The 17,157-nt window shown below is 37.2% G+C and overlaps 1 protein-coding gene across 1 annotated transcript; it reads right to left on the bottom strand.

Annotated features, from left to right (window-relative positions):
• Nucleotides 1-310: 310 nt before the first annotated feature.
• LOC100264247 (uncharacterized) lies at nt 311-15,787 on the bottom strand. Its single transcript, XM_002273687.5, has 13 exons — nt 15,485-15,787; nt 15,203-15,361; nt 14,849-15,100; nt 14,620-14,739; nt 14,358-14,438; nt 13,359-13,454; nt 11,889-11,984; nt 4,736-4,789; nt 4,429-4,632; nt 3,535-3,660; nt 2,445-2,510; nt 1,538-1,837; nt 311-1,093 (listed from the first exon to the last, which is right to left on the bottom strand). The coding sequence occupies exons 1-13, from the start codon at nt 15,545-15,547 to the stop codon at nt 620-622; spliced, it is 2,091 nt and encodes a 696-aa protein (XP_002273723.2). The 5' UTR covers nt 15,548-15,787; the 3' UTR covers nt 311-619.
• Nucleotides 15,788-17,157: the final 1,370 nt, after the last annotated feature.

Here is a 17,157-nt window from a genome sequence, read left to right as displayed (position 1 = left end):
AACTTTGGGCACAGACCGCCTGCCCATGCTCTCATTAAAATATGAATTATAAACTAAAAACGATCCGCTGAGACACCCCAGCCTATCTGTTCAGTTTAGGTACACGACCTGTGGATTCTCCCTTTGTTGGAAGAAATAGAGACAGAAATGAGAACGTACACTTTATCCAGGGCTACAATATTGATGCCAGCCAACGCTGTCACTATACAACAGCATCAATCACTTCAAAAGCTTCTGCCATGATCAGTTTTGAACTGTAAATAAAAAACATATCAAATGTAATATGTGAAAAAGAAAAGGCTATGCCAAGTTGCCAACAACAAAAAAGAAACTCGTATCTATTTAAGTAATGATCCCAAAATCTTCCAAAAGCTTTCATGGACTCTGTTCTATGTCGTCCTCCCAGAGAATTAATTTTAAATATTTTACAAGCAAAAACTCCTTTAATGGTAAATGTTGTTCCAGTCCCAATAGCCCATGAACACCACCATGACCATGAGCTTAGGGATCTCCTCTGATGTCATTCTTCAACTGTAGGATGACTTCCCAAGAACCTAATGCGGAACTGGCTTGCTTCTCTGTCAGGCTGGTCAGTCTTCTGTTATAAAACCATTGCTTTTTATCTGGGACCCGATGAAGCACGAGGTTTCCCCTTCATGGAATTTAGATATTGGGTAACAAATATGACTCCCATCACAACTATAAGGCAACCCACCAGGGTGCTAAAGAAGAGGGCACCCGGTTGCCTGGTTTGGACAAAGCCATACACCCCATTGGAGGTTACAAGGATAAGGTCGGTGAGACCATCATTTGAGAAATCCTCACAGATCAAGGCATGTGTTGGTGCTGCAGGAAGCTCAACCGATGTCAATAGGCTTCCTCCTGGAGACATCATTATGGCTTCTTGATCTCCTGCTGCAAGGATCAGTTCTCGATTATCATGCGCACGCAATGAGAAAGCCTTCAGGGTGGGAACCACCATACTTTCCATCATCCCAGATGGTGATGGAAGGTTTGACCATGTAGCACCCGTCAAGAGCTGCCATTGCCAAATGGCATCATGACCATGCAAGCCAGGGGAGTATGATGTTACCTGAAAGAAGTAAATTCCTATCTTCAGCACAAAGTACACAGTAACATGTACCCTATAGCCTAAAATGGGAAGAATCTTAGTCAAGCAAATAGTGTCTCCAGCTTATGTTCCTACATGCGGCAGTCTGAATGCGTGTATAGGACATCATTCCATTGGAGTGTTTGCCCTATTGAGTGTTTGGACATGACTCCAAATGCAGCTGTTTGCAAGTTCAGTCATTGTTCCAAAATGCAGCCATACCATTGCATGTGTAGGGAATCATTCCATTGGAGTGTTTGAACAGCACTCAGAAATGCAAGCATAAGATAATTGAAGGATTTTTACACACAAACATGCATGCACGCACACACACGGTATTATTCCATAAACAGAAATGCCAATTTGACTTGGAAACAAAAGATAGCTAATATATAAAACTCAGTTAGGTTCAGATTAACAGTATACCTCCCCTCTGTTTGTTAAGAAGATAATGTCACCATGGCTTCCCTTACGATGTCTATGACCATCATTCCTCGGAATGAGAATGGGTGTGGCAACCTCCAGAGAACCTAAATCTGGAGTTCGACTGAAACTTCTGGAAAACTCTCCATGTTGGAACAAGTTAAAGGGGGAATGATGACATATAGAAGCATTGAAAAGTTGTTCTCGCACTGGTACACCAGAGGTTGCAACAGCCCAACAGGGTCGCAGCACTTCCATGGATCCACTTACAACAGTTTGTTCAGCACCATTTCCACCAACCACCTACAGAAAAGGGAAGAATTTCCATTGCATTGTTTAACCATGAAGTAGATAAATTTTCACCAATTTTCTAGCTACCATCTAGATGGAGATAAAAAGATACACTTGAAAAAAGTTGGTATTTGAACCTGGGTTGCTGGATCAAAGTAAAAAATGGTGGCAGTTATTCCTTGTGCTTTTAAAAACAGTGTCATGAATTTGTCCATGTAGTTGGGTTCTTTGCAGAGAGATGTTACATATGTTAACAAGCAAACCAGCCAGGTATTAGGTTGGAGATTCACATATCAACCATGGCAATGGATACATATCCTATGCAATTATCACTTATCATGATCACCAGTCACAGTCAGAACACATTACATATAAGATCCATCAGAGCTAATTTATAGAAATGGCAACAAACATCCAAACTACAGTGGCACAGCATGCCATGTAGGTCAACTGTGCCATTGAAAAAATGACTCCAACAGAAAAATGAGGAAATGTACACTATTTTGGAAGAAATTTACTTTCAAAACCCAACAATGCAATTGTAGTTTCATATTGGTATTTTACTCCAATAGAAAACAAGGCAAGGAGTGAAATGAAGGTACAAAGTAAAAAAGTGCACCTGGACATGATCTAGAACCCCATCTCCGTTAATATCAGCATGGAGACCACCTTCTTGAAGATGAAGCTGGAGGGATCATTGAATTTCAGATCACAACTCAAGTTCATTAGGGACAAATAAATAAATTTGACAAATATGATTATATAGTAGCCAGAGAGTAACAAAAGTAAACAAAAGCACATAAATAGAAAGGTGCAGATCTAGGATATTAATGTGAAAAAGAGTGGAAGCGCAGAAATCAAGGCAAATTCTCAAATATCATAAATATTTGGGAACATCCAATGTTTCACTTAAAGGGGGAAAAACCATGTGCATGCACAAGTTCAACTGCTTACTTGTTTGCTAACATTACCGAGACAGATTCTAATATTTGAGTCAATGAAATTTTTTGGTAATCCCACTAAGAAATTCCAGATTTGTAACTTGACCCCAACAAAAAACTCACCGCACATGTTTAAATATTAAAAAAAGTTAATCAGTCTCTTACATGTAACACATGAATACATGGCCACAGCTTGTTACAAAATGGATAACTGAATCCAGAACACCTTGAACTAAATGCTAGGAATTGCTCTTGCACACTCCATATGAAGATTAAAAAACTTTGAAATTCCTATATGCTTAAACAGAAGATTTTTCCCAGGATGGCAATTGTAAGACGGGAACCAAAAAAAAAAAATTATTAGTAGTAAGGTGCCTACAAACACCTCAGATGAGAGGGATATTCAAGTATTCTTCCAAGACCATATTGATTACACCCCATGATATCATAGTTGAAATAATTCAGATACAAGCATCAATAGTAGCTTGTAAAAGATTGATAAGCCAGGATCCACATTAGATGTTTTGGTTTCTCTTTAAGGTTGCAGAAGGTTTTGTTAATATAAAGTTCAAACTAATTCTAATTTAAGAAGGTTGGACCATTTCTCTTGTTATAGTTCTTTCCATCAGCATTAGAAACATTATCTTGAATTTTGACAGATAAAGAAATCACATTAGAAACACCATGATTATCAATCATCTCAAATCCTGTATTATTTTATCTACATAGAACTAAAACTAGAAGATGAAGTTTGGGATTGATATTCACCTTACAGATAGTGCGACCAGTGGGCAAGTGAACAGCTTCTATTCCTTCCCTTTGATGAGCCACAACAACATTAGGAACCCACCAGAGTTGAGTGTAGTTTGTTATGGTAGGAACATAAGGCAACGGCTACATCAAGAAAGTAAAACAGGTTATGACATGGTTTATGCAAGATAAACTCACCAGTGCAAGAAAGTGGTTATTGATATTCTTACTAATACAGTAATTAAGCTACCAATTTTCTAGAAGTTATTAGGTAATGGGCTAACAATGCATATCAAGCTCATTTGCATGTAGACTAAATAAAATTAGGAGAAATAAACATGCGATGAGTTTCAAACTTGTAACTTCCCACTAAATAAGGCTTGGATACTCTGTTAAGCTATCAATATTCCCAAAAGCTTAAGCTATTAGATAGTGAGCCACCAATTTATATCAAGCACATTAACAACTATTATATCATAAAACCAGTAGAGAAACCTTATTTAACTTCCATCATTTAGTTTTTTAATTCAGGAATGATAGTACTCAAGACTTGAGCCAAAACCATGTGCAATGTCCACTCCCCATTTGATTAAATGGCTATGGAACTCCTTAAACTCCCACTAACCTTAATAGATTTATTCCACATCATTAGTTAATGAACTTGAATTCATATTAAAGTTCAACAACATTCCAATAAGAAGAGTAAACTTGTCTCAATTAGATATTAGTAGCACACTTTGAATTCAATTGATGTCAATATAGTAGAAATAATAAAGTAGCACATATTTTCCAACCACCAGCCATCATCCTTCAATGTGCAGATTTTAACAGTTTTCACCCATTAAAAAAAGAAAGAAAGAAAGAAAGAAAAAAAGCTTTCATATTAAACTGCAATGTTGTTTGGAACTTTACCTTCTTGGATTTTGCTGAACTAGCATACTTGGCAGCTTTTCCTATCAGGTTAGAGATTTTTTTTGTATCATCCTTTCCAGGAGGATGGTTTTCCTCAGGCTTGTGGAAAGGATAATTTGTACTTTTCCCTTGAGTCTTCTTCAATGTTTTCCTCTTGTGCCGCCTGAAGTGTGCCAACTTAAGCAAAGTATCTTCTCTCCTATCCTGATTTAAAGATGATTACATCATGAATTACCAGTATCATCTAGAGAAAATAGTTTAAAAAAGGCACAGAATAAGTTCGGTTTACTTTATACTTCTGTCTTACCCAGTGATGTGGCATAACTCCAAGGATTGATTCTCTAAATTCCCTACATTCAAACTGAATTCAACATTTGCAATGAGAAATTCTGTAGAAAGATACCATTACTTCAAATAAGCAGAGTCCAAAGAAAAATGATGAATTTTATAAAATGTACAGAGAGTACCAAGATAAATAAAGGAACATTAGCCATTTAACTAAATGCAAAACCAATAAAACATATTGCCTCCATGTCATACATAAGCAGTTACAAGGATATATACAATTAAATCACCATGAAGGCGGTGAAGATTGCCAGCAGTAGAGGAAGGTTCTTGTCTCCATCACCGACCTTTCCTTGAAGAATCCCATCAATATCTCATAAAAGGAATTGACTTAAAAACTCATTATTTGTGTCATGCTATCTTATTTCCAAAAACACCAATGAACTTGAGTGCAGAATGTCTGGAAGATTGAAAATTGAGACACATTCAATGGTCTATTTCCAAAACAGATCCTTCCCAAGGACCAACAATAATTCCTACTCTAGTGATTTTTTGGAAGGCAAATGAGTAAATATATTAAAATGCCTAAAAGGAGGTGCACCACTGTATACACATTATATAGAAAGGATGACTAAACTAGGTGAGAAGGAGATAAACAAAAAGCCCCTTTCCTTACTTGACGCTCAGCCGATCTACAAAATCTATCAAATTCATTAAGTGGTCCTCTATATACACTCTAGCCAAATTCACAAAAGAATACATAAAGTCAAATTTAATCACTTGGTCTAACAGTTCAACATCATTAAAAGCCCTTTTGTTCCTTTATTTCCAAAGAGTCCAAAACAAGCACAAGGATGTAGGTGTCCAAGCTTTTTTCCTTTTCTTCCCCACGATTCACAAAAGGTCCATGCCAACCCAAAAAGTTCTTTCTAACCAGAGAATGCATCACCCAAGCCACTCCAAAGAGAGAACGCATCAACTACCACAACATACTTGCTCTGAAATAGTAGAGAAGCAAGCGATCAGTCGTTTCTTCTTCACTTTTGCACAAATAACACCTATTCAGCAAAGCACAACCCCACTTTCCCCTTTCTTCTCTCCTCCCTTCTTTTTGAGCTAATCAAGAGTTAGTATTTTGCCCCATGTTGCTTTCCATGCAATGAAACTGTTAGATAGTGTACAGTTATTTAGGTTATTTACTTTTCCTTTTCCTTTTCTTTCCTTATTGTATTGTGGGTCCCACTAACATGTATATATATACCCAAGTCCAATGTATATTATTAACAGTTTTTTCAATAACAATAATTAGAGATTCTCCTTTTTCTCTCTTTTCACATGGTATCAGAGCCTAGGGAGAAAAAAAAACCCTAATTATTTTCGGTTTATCCATGAATCCATTCTGGGAAATCTTTCAGTGATTGTGTTTCATTCCGGTCACCTTTCTCATCTCATAAAGCTTTCCGATCAACCGTATCGCCGTTAGAAAACCCTCACCGCCAGCGACTTTTCCGGCGAAGTCCTTTTCCGACACCAACCATACCATCAAGTGCGCAAGGAGGAGATCTTCAAGTTTTCTCAAAGCACCGGAGGGAGATTCTCAACCACGCGCGGCCACGCGCGTCTCTTCTCCGGTGGCCTGAACCTCACGCGCCGGCGCGTGAGGGCGCGTGGAGCACTTTCCGGCCACGCGCTTCCACCTCCAGCCTCGCCTGACGCCGTCTAGCCACCCTCCATCTGTGCTTGTGCCATTCGAGCCTTGAAAGTGCATTTTCTGGGGTTTTTTGTCTCCGTCGGCCCTCTAAACAGCCTTTCCGGCGACCTCCGGTGACTTCCTCTCCACCCCGAGCCCTGCACGTGTCTTAGGAAGTGTTCTTCTACCCTTCCAGTAGTGCCACATTTGTTTTTCTTTACTATTTGGTCTCTCACAGCCGCGGATCCTCGGTTTTGTTTCTTCTTTCAGCCACAATCTGAAGCCGTATTAGGGCTCTCTTCGATCCAAACATATTTCATTCTCCAGATAAGTAGATATGGCTACTAAAAGTTCCACTTTTTCCTCTGTCATATCTGGATCTCCTATGATTACTTCGGAGAAATTGGTTGGCAGTGAAAATTATTTGTCCTGCTCTGCCTCTGTGGAGCTTTGGTTTATGGGTCAAGGTTATGAGGATCACCTTGTTACGTAGGAGGCGGATATCCCAGAGGTTGACAGAGTACAATGGAGGAAGATAGATGCACAATTATGTAGTGTGTTATGGCAATCAGTTGATCCTAAGATTCTGCTTCATCTTCAGGCTTACAAAACATGCTTTAAATTTTGGAATCAGGCGAAAGGGCTATACACGAATGATATCCAACGTCTTTATAAGGTGGCTTCTTCTATTGTCAATGTCAGACAACAAGACATGGATTTATCTACTTATATTGGCCAGATTGTCTCTCTTAAGGAGGAATTCTTGACCGTGAAGCCTCTTACTACTGATGTTGGGGATCAACGAACACAGATTGACAAGTTCTTCATGGTTCTTACGCTTATTGGTCTCCGTCCAGATCTTGAGACCGTCCGCGATCAGATTCTTGGCAGTTCCTCCGTTCCATCCTTGGATGATGTGTTTGCTCGCCTCCTCCGTATCTCCTCCACTCAGACTTTGCCATCTGATAACATTTCAGATTCTTCTGTGTTAGTTTCTCAAACTAACTCTCGAGGAGGACGCAGTGGTAACCAAGGTAGAGGCCAACATCCTCATTGCACCTATTGCAATAAGCTTGGCCACACTCGTGATCGGTGTTATCAGTTACATGGGCGGCCTCCCCGCACTGCCCACGTGGCCCAGTCATCTGATCCTCAGCCACCTCAGCCTCCCAATTCCTCCACATCTCAGGGTATTTCCCTCACTAACAGTGAGTATGATGACTATCTCCGCTATTAGGCCACCAAGTCAGCTTCTGTTGCTTCTGTTGCCTAGACTGGTAATGCTTCTACTTGTCTTACTCATACATCTTCTCTTAGACTTTGGATTCTAGATTCTGGCGCTTCTGATCACACATCTGGTAATAAAGATCTTTTCTCTTTTATTACTACTACCTCTGCCTTACCTACTATTACTTTAGCTAATGGTTCCCAAACTATGGCTAAAGGTTTTGGTTTAGCTCATCCTCTCCCTTCCCTACCTCTCCATTCTGTCCTTTATGCCCATGAGTGTCCTTTTAATCTTATTTCCATCAGTAAAATAACTCGCACTCTTAACTGTTCTATCACTTTCTCTAATAAATTTGTGACCTTGCAGGACCGGAGTACGGGGAAGACGATTGGCATAGGACGTGAGTCTCAAGGCCTCTATCACCTCACTTCGCCTTCAACTCCTGCAGTTTGCATTTCCACTGATGCTCCCCTCCTCATCCACAGTTGCCTGGGCCACCCTAGTCTATCCAAGTTCCAGAAAATGGTCCCTCGTTTTTCATCTTTGTCGTCGCTTGCATGTGAGTCATGTCAGCTTGGGAAACATACTCGTGTCTCGTTCCTAAAGCGTTTGAATAATCGGGCAAAGTCTTCTTTTGAACTTGTCAACACTGATGTTTGGGGTTCTTGTCGGACCGCGTCTACTTTAAGATTTCAGTATTTTGTCACTTTCATTGATGACTATTCTCGATGTACTTGGTTATTTTTAATGAAAAATCGAGCTGAGTTATTCTCTATTTTCCAGAAATTTTATGTTGAAATCCAAATTCAGTTCAATATTTCTATTCGTGTGTTGCGCAGTGACAATGACAGGGAATATTTTTCTACACCATTTACTTCATTTATGTCCCAACATGAGATTCTTCATCAGTCTTCTTGTGCTCATACTCCTCAACAAAATGGGGTAGTTGAACGTAAGAATCAACATCTTGTTGAGATAGCTTGTACTCTCCTTCTCCATAGTAATGTTCCTTTTCGTTTTTGGGGGGACGCTGTTCTTACATGTTATTTGATTAATCATATGCCCTCATCTGTATTACACGATCAGATTCCTCATTCCCTTCTTTTCCTTGACCAACCACTTTATTTCCTTCCTCCTCGTGTTTTTGGTTGTACTTGCTTTGTTCATATTCTCACTCCTGGACAGGACAAACACTCTGCCAAAGCCACAAAATGCATCTTCTTGGGATATTCCAGACTTCAAAAGGGTTATCGTTGTTATTCCTCTGAGACTCATTGTTACTTTTTCTCCGCTGATGTCACTTTCTTTGAGGACTCACCGTTCTTCTCCACCTCTGAGTCTCTTCCTGTTTCTGAAGTATTACCTCTTCCCCTAATCTTCCCACCTGATGCAGTGCCTTCTCACCCACTTCAGGTTTATCATTGTCGTCATCGCATCGCTATTCCTCCTTCTTTGGCCGAGGTACTTGCTGACTCACTTCCTATCCCTTCGGCTTCTCCTGCCCCGGCTCTGCCTCCTTCTGCTGACTTACCCATTGCTCTTTGGAAAGGTAATCAATCTACTCGTAATCCTCATCCCATTTACAATTTTTTGAGTTACCATCGATTATCTTCACCCTATTCTGCATTTGTTTCTACTATATCTTCTGTTTCTCTTCCCAAGAGCACCCTTGAGGCTCTTTCCCATCCAGGCTGGCGACAGGCAATGGTAGATGAAATGGCTGCTTTACACTCCAATGACACTTGGGATCTTGTTGTTTTACCCTCTGGTAAATCTACAGTTGGTTGTCGTTGGGTCTACACAGTTAAGGTTGGCCCTGATGGTCAAGTTGATCGCCTTAAGGCCCGCTTAGTTGCTAAAGGCTATACTCAGGTTTATGGTTCTGATTATGGTGACACTTTCTCTCCTGTTGCCAAGATAGCTTCTGTTTATCTATTGCTCTCCATGGCTGCTATGCGTTCTTGGCCTCTTTATCAGTTAGATATTAAAAATGTTTTCCTTCATGGGGATCTTGCTGAGGAAGTTTATATGGAGCAACCACCTGGTTTTGTTGCTCAGGGGGAGTCTGGTTTAGTGTACAGGTTACGCCGTTCTCTATATAGCTTGAAACAATCTCCTCGAGCATGGTTTAGCCGTTTTAGTTATGTTGTTCAGGAGTTTGGCATGTTTCGCAGTACAGCAGACCATTCCGTTTTCTATCATCATAACTCTTCGAGGTAGTGTATTTATCTGGTAGTTTATGTGGACGACATCGTCATTACAGGCAGTGATCAGAATGGTATTCAGAAATTAAAGCAACACCTTTTCACCCACTTTCAGACTAAAGACTTGGGGAAACTCAAGTATTTCTTAGGGATTAAGATAGCTCAATCCAGTTCCGGTGTGGTTCTTTCCCAAAGGAAGTATGCTTTAGACATCTTGGAAGAAACTGGTATGTTAGATAGTAAACTGGTAGATGATATGGATCCAAATGTCAAACTTATACCAGGACAGGGGGAGCCTTTAGGAGATTCTGGAAGATATCGGCGATTTGTAGGTAAACTGAACTACCTCACTATTACTCGTCCAAACATTTCTTTTCCTGTAAGTGTTGTTAGTCAATTCCTACAGTCACCCTGTAATAGCCATTGGGATGCTGTAATCCGCATTCTTCGATATATCAAAAGCACACCAGGCCAAGGTGTGTTGTACGAGAACAGAGGTCATACCCAGGTTGTTGGTTACACAGATGCAGATTGGGCTGGCTCACCCACAGATAGACGTTCCACTTCCGGGTATTGTGTTTTTATTGGAGGTAACCTAATATCCTGAAAGGGTAAGAAACAAGATGTAGCGGCCAAATCTAGTGCCGAAGCCGAGTATCGAGCTATGGCTCTGGCAACATGTGAATTCATATGGCTGAAACATCTTCTTCGGGAGTTGAGATTTGGAAAGGATGAACAGATGAAGCTCATCTGTGACAACCAAGGCGCTTTGCATATTGCATCCAATCCAGTCTTCCATGAAAGGATCAAACACATTGAAGTTGATTGTCACTTCATTAGAGAAAAGATCGCATCAGGATGTGTGGCGACTAGTTTTGTCAATTCAAATAATCAACTAGCAGATATTTTTATTAAATCTCTCAGAGGTCTTAGAATTAAATACATTTGTAACAAGCTTAGTGCATATAACATATATGCTCCAACTTGAGGGGGAGTGTTAGATAGTGTACAGTTATTTAGGTTATTTACTTTTCCTTTTCCTTTTCTTTCCTTATTGTATTGTGGGTCCCACTAACATGTATATATATACCCAAGTCCAATGTGTATTATTAAAAGTTTTTCAATAACAATAATCAGGGATTCTCCCTTTTCTCTCTTTTCACAGAAACCAACCTTCAAGGGTACCCAAATAACACCTATTCAGCAAAGCACAACCCCACCCTCCCTTTTCTTCTCTCCCCCCTTCTTTTTTAGCTATTCAAGAGTTAGTAGTTTGCCCCATGTTGCTTTCCATGCAATGAAACCAACCTTTAAGGGCACCCCACTACACTTAGCAGGAAAGACTCTCTATCTCCCTTCGTCAAGGATGAAAAGAGGAATTTGAGCAAAAATATGTTGTTGTTAGCATTCCTACTCTAGCGATATGAAAAATCTAAGAAGCATAATTTTAGTTCCATCCATCCAAAAACCAAAACATTTACCAGTTCAAAATTTGCATCTAAGAACCTTCCTAAAATCATCAAGGCAAGGATCTTTCAAAGTTTGCTAGCCATTGGGATTTGTGCCACTCTAATTCTAAATTTTTTAGCATAATTTCTTAGTGGTTTCTGACAGGAGACCACATAGAGATGCAAACTTTCAAATGCACACAAGTATAAGCAGATAAAAGTTCAATCCATCATCCATCTTCTGTAGCATCTATATTTCCAGATCAATTAGCATCCTCGTCCCCAATTACATAAATAATAACTTCTCCATTACCACAGGATCTTTCCACAAAGTTGATAGGCATCTTAGCAAGGAACACTTAATAGGCACCCCCATGGAAAACATGTGTAACTGCTTCTAGCATGAACTTTCAATCCTTTAGATCATCAGATGTTCACCAAGTTCTTTAAAGAGTTCTACTAGACGCAGACTATGTATAGCACACATTGGTGTCACATGCAACATTCATACAAGATGTCCAACAAGGAAAAATATGCAAATATAGGATACTTTTTAATCACTATATTTAGAGCATTCAGCATATTTAAAATGCTTGAAAACATACCTCTCCAGGATGACGAGTGTTCAAAGCATGAGCATCAAGCTTATAGTTATGCTGTGGAATTAGTTGTGATGCATCAGATGAAAGCGTTTGAATATTCTGAAACACCAAAACAATGGGGTTAGTGACTAGAAAAGGAGTTGACATCTCAAAGGAAAATCACCTGCAACACCTACTCATTTGATGCTAATCAAGAAATATAGGTTCCGCTTGGAAAGGGTTTTTAAAAACAGTTCAAAAAAACAATTTTTGATAATAATTTTTTAAAATCATTCTCTAATGTTTTTTAGAACAAAAGTCTGTTTGGGAACCTAAAATGGTTTAAATCATTCTTTATTTTTAAATATTTTAAAAATAACTTTTATATGTAGTATTTTATTTTTGAATATTCTAAAACACCAAAACAATGAGGTTAGTGACTAGAAAAGGAGTAGACATCTCAAAGGAAAATCACTTGCAACACATACTCGTTTGATGCTAATCAAGAAATATAGGTTTCGTTTGGAAAGTGTTTTTAAAAATAGTTCACAAAAACAATTTTTGATAATAATTTTTTAAAACCGTTCTTTAATGTTTTCTCGAACAAAAGTCTGTTTGGGAACTTAAAATATTTTAAATCATTCTTTATTTTTAAATATTTTAGAAATAACTTTTACATGTAGCTTTTATTTTTAATCATTCTTTATATTTGAAAAATTATTTTTTAAAATAGCCCTCAAAAAATAAATTAAAACAACTAAAAGATGTTTTTTGAAAATACTATATTTTTTGTTTTTAAGAATGGAAAACTATCTTTTGGATTCTACTTGTCAAATGTGTTTTCCTTTTTTTTTTTTTTTTTTCAAAGAACAAAAAACTGTTTTCGAAAACAATTACCAAATAAGGTCACAATCTCACAAATTCTTTTTCAAAAATATTCTATACAACATGACAGTGAACATCACTGTCATGTATTACACACACAACAAGATAAATTCCGACAACATTTTACCCCAAGAAAATTAGAATTTCTCAAGCATCCCCCAGATTTAATGCAAGTTTGTTTCATCTATTATAGCTTAAAGATGCATGAGCATCTTTGTAAACTATTGAAAGGTCCTATTTTTCTAATGCAAATAGCATAGATTTTCTAGATGAGATCAGAATCTGAAAGTCTAAAAAGGATAAAAGGTAGAGAATCATACTATCCCATTGATGTTAGCTGGATCCCTAGCATCAGCATAGTTTGGATTGGCAAAAAAACATGTCTTATGATATTTTTAACAAAAGGGCTGTCAAGAATTTGTTGTAACTATTAACAAACATGTACATGAATGCCTAATCTTTATAGAATGAATTAAAGGAGTTTTAATTCAAAACATAACAGTTGATTATAGAAAAGCAATTGATACTAAACTAGGATACTTTTATCAAGAGGTGGTACAAGAAATGTCATGGAGAAGGTTTTTCAAAAAACAGAGCAAGTGGGACAACCTCGTTCTTTCTCATCCATCTAACTGCACCAGATCGGCCTGCAAATGCATAAAATGCAAAGTGTCGCAAATCCACAGTTCCAGCATTCTCAGAGGCCTGCACAGAACACAAATATACATAGTCAAGTGGTCCACTGCTTAATCATATAATAGTATATGTAATCAACTTGTTAGCACTGTTATCTTGAAGTTTGTGCATCTGAATGGATGAAGCCTATTTAGCCCCTCGAACAGGAGGAGAAAAAAAAAGATATAGAACTGAGGCCAATAGATTAAAGGCAACAAATGCGCTAATAATGGAAGAGAGAAAATAACATTATTTTCCACACAGTGGAGGAATAACCTTTAAGGCTTCACTCACCTATGAAGTTCAATAGAACAGTTAAGAATTTTTACAATGAGATGTTGTCCGAGTTAAATTTAGTCAACATTACATTACAATATATATATTCCATCCATATTCATTTGTCCACCTTCAAGAGTGAACAGCTTCAACCGATTATCTGGTTGCATGATCTTCATAAAGTTAAACCAAAAACATAACTCATTCAAACAAAAATAACAATAATAATAATAATAGGCAAAAAAAAAGTTATAAAGACAATTGAGCCTCTTCCCTTGGACCTGAAATTCTAAAAACTCCAAGGCATACCTTTGGCAAGACAAGAATTGACACTAGAGCTCTGTTCTAGAATTACTCTGTCAGCTTTTGACCTTTAGTTTGGAAGATGTGGGGTCTATATTTTTAAAAGCTTAATGCAGTATAAGATACTATCATGCCCATTTTGCATGCCAAAAAAATATCAAGTTTATAAGACATTGTTACCTATCCATAGATAAGAAATTTCTTAATCTCTGATCAAATTGACATGGCAATTATGACACAACCTCCTCAGAAGTACATAAGAAAATTAATCATAATAGTGTATCAATTTGTACATACCAATTATAATGGAAAGGCAACAAACTGTAATGTGAACAAGCCACAAAATATTCGTACCTCTTTTTCATTCGCACTTCTTCTATGCTGCTCTGCATTTTTCTCTGTCATCCCAATGACTTCAAAAGGATCCATGTAAATCTGAAACAGTAAAAAATATATATATCTGCATTTACAAGGGACTGGACATTTTTTGCACATTATTTAGAGATATGCAAATTTTCCACACGAACTTCAAGGAACAATTGTTTTACAATCTTATTAGGATATCATATATCTATCACCCAAATGGCAATAAAAGATACTAAGAAAGAGAACATACATGTGGTAGCATTTCCATCCTCCCCCCAACAATTACCAATCCTGCATCGCCATGCTTCAGGGTATAATTGCTTATTGAGATTGCTATCTCCCTATGGTGAGCATTATGTGGAAAATCCTCCTATTGAAGACGAGGCAATGGATGAGGACATAAGATACACTACCAGGCAATACAACATTATCCATGAAAAGGCATAAACAAGTAAAATTGTAACCAATGAATAGGGCACCTGTAGATTTGCTTCCCATAGCTTGTTGAGGTTGTGATCGAAACACATTACAGACCAACCGGAGGTAACAACAACCAGAACCTGCTTTTGTGGTTGACCCTGTTTATAATGCCTATCAACAACACCCGTGGCCATGGCCACAGCTCGTCTCCCAGATGAAATACGGATCTTGTCAGGCAACAAAGAAACCTCTACCAGCACACGAGCTTCGCTGAACCCTTCATCCACACGCCTGGCGTGGGGCTCCAAAACCTAACACAACCACCATGACTGATGACTATACTCAAAAACTTAAAACAGAATTACTAATAAAAGCGTAAGAGCGAAATCAAGTGTTGATTAGTAGAAATTGACCTGAATTTTGGCGTCGTGAGTGGCGACAAGAACCTCCTTCTTTCCGTCGCCATTAAGATCGGCGACAAGGGGAGGAGGGAGACGCTCGGCTTCGTATTTGATAGGGTATTCGTCGGAAAGATGGAACCACGCCTCTTTAAAGGAAAAGTCACCCTCGTGCTGCCAATCATACAATCATCGTCATCATCATCAAATTCATAGAAAAGATATAAATCATAACAAAGAAGTCTAGGGTTTGTGAAATGATTAGATAGAATAGAATAAACAGAGAAAGGGAGGGACCTGAAGAGAGAAGAAGATGGCGAAAGCTGAGAGCATGAGAATTGCCAAATCTCGTTTCCTCATTTTTGATCGATCGCCTCTCCACAGTCCACAACTCAAAGCCCCAAACCATTCACTGTATTCAGCACTCAAGATTAGACTCTTGTGCTGTGGAGATTAGCTACCTAACCCTAACTTACTGCCACCACGTCTCTCACTTGTCCTAAATCGTAGATTCTGGCACTGTCTCTGTAACTCTAGCCCTGTCCTTCAAACTCAGGGCCTGGTTAATTTTCACTTGCTTTTAGACTTTAGTCATACCCACATGTTATAATCACAGGAAAATATAACATATATATTTTTAATATTAACTAAGATATTATTTATTTTTTAGTCGATAAAAAAATTAAAATATGTGACTATTTTTATCTAACTACACGTGACCATGTTAATTTTAACCGTTAATTATGTTGATTGATATGAACCATTTACTTTTTAACTGGATAAAAAAAAATATATATTTTAATTTTTTTTATTCAATTAAAAAATAGACACTACCCAAACCGTCCACCAATAATTACTAACTTTTGAATAAGGGTATAATTAAGATCGATTGAATGGAATAAAGAGTCAATTAAAATCTAATTATTTGCCCAAAGCCTACCCAATATTATGTAATTCAAGCTTATTTTCCTATATTTTGGCTAAAAAAATTGGTTAATTGAGTCTTATGTTGATAAATATATCAAATTAATTGAATTGAGTAAACCTTTAAAATTTATTTTCATCTTCATTTTAAATATGAAAATCATACTATTAAAAGAAAACGATAATAACTAATTACATAAAAATATATAAGTATTGAAATATGGCAAAGTTAAAAAATAATTTTTTTTCATTTTTATATTTTCTTAATAATTAAATATTATACTACTATTTATCTTTTCTATGATTTAATTTACAAATATCAAAATAAAAACTTGAAATAACTTTAAATTTATTTATTATTTATATATTATATACTTTTAACTTACTCTAATTATTTTAATTCTTATTATCTATATATCTATATGTATATATATAGCCAAAATGGTCCTTTATTTTTTTTGGTCAAAAAAATATCAAATCTATGTTCAACTTATGCCAATCTAGTCCCCTTATAATCAATGACATAGAAAAGGTTGAAACTACATTTTGAAAATATAGTTTCAAATATTTTAAAGTAGTTTCAACTTAATTAAAAAAAACGTGAAAATTGTTTTAAAAAAATTATGTTAATCGAATGTAAGGTAATTACTCTAGAAGGAGGAGGAGGGATGAATAGGGTGATGATATCTTTTTATCAATTTAATTTATGTAAATGCAAGAGACAATTATATGCAAATATATAATAAAATAATATAAATACAATTGCATATAAAATAAAATAGTAGAGAAGAGAAAATGCAAATACAAGATTTTTATAATGGTTCGGCACAACCCGATCTATATCCACTCTTCTCTAGTTTCAATCCCAAGCTTAAGCTTCTACTAATTCAAGGTTTCTTAATCAAGTAATATAATTAGATTATGGTTTTAATCTACCATCTTGGACTTTTGGCTCCAAGTGTCCTTTATAATCTTCAAGAGATACTTCATTCTTGAATAACCCTTCTAAATGATACTCCACACTAGAGAATCCCTAAGTGACACCT

This window comes from Vitis vinifera, chromosome 4 (genome assembly GCF_030704535.1).
Source record: "Vitis vinifera cultivar Pinot Noir 40024 chromosome 4, ASM3070453v1".
Lineage (NCBI taxonomy): Eukaryota > Viridiplantae > Streptophyta > Magnoliopsida > Vitales > Vitaceae > Vitis > Vitis vinifera.
Note: the sequence above shows the minus strand (reverse complement) of the source record. Positions and strands in the feature narration are given on the sequence as shown.

Coding starts and splice junctions, on each gene's coding strand:
- LOC100264247 (XM_002273687.5), bottom strand. CDS start 15,547: ATGAGGAAACGAGATTTGGCAATTCTCATGCTCTCAGCTTTCGCCATC. Junction 4,633..4,735: donor GAGTTATGCCACATCACTGG/GTAAGACAGAAG, acceptor TCTTTAAATCAG/GATAGGAGAGAAGATACTTT. Junction 2,511..3,534: donor CTGGTCGCACTATCTGTAAG/GTGAATATCAAT, acceptor TGATCCCTCCAG/CTTCATCTTCAAGAAGGTGG.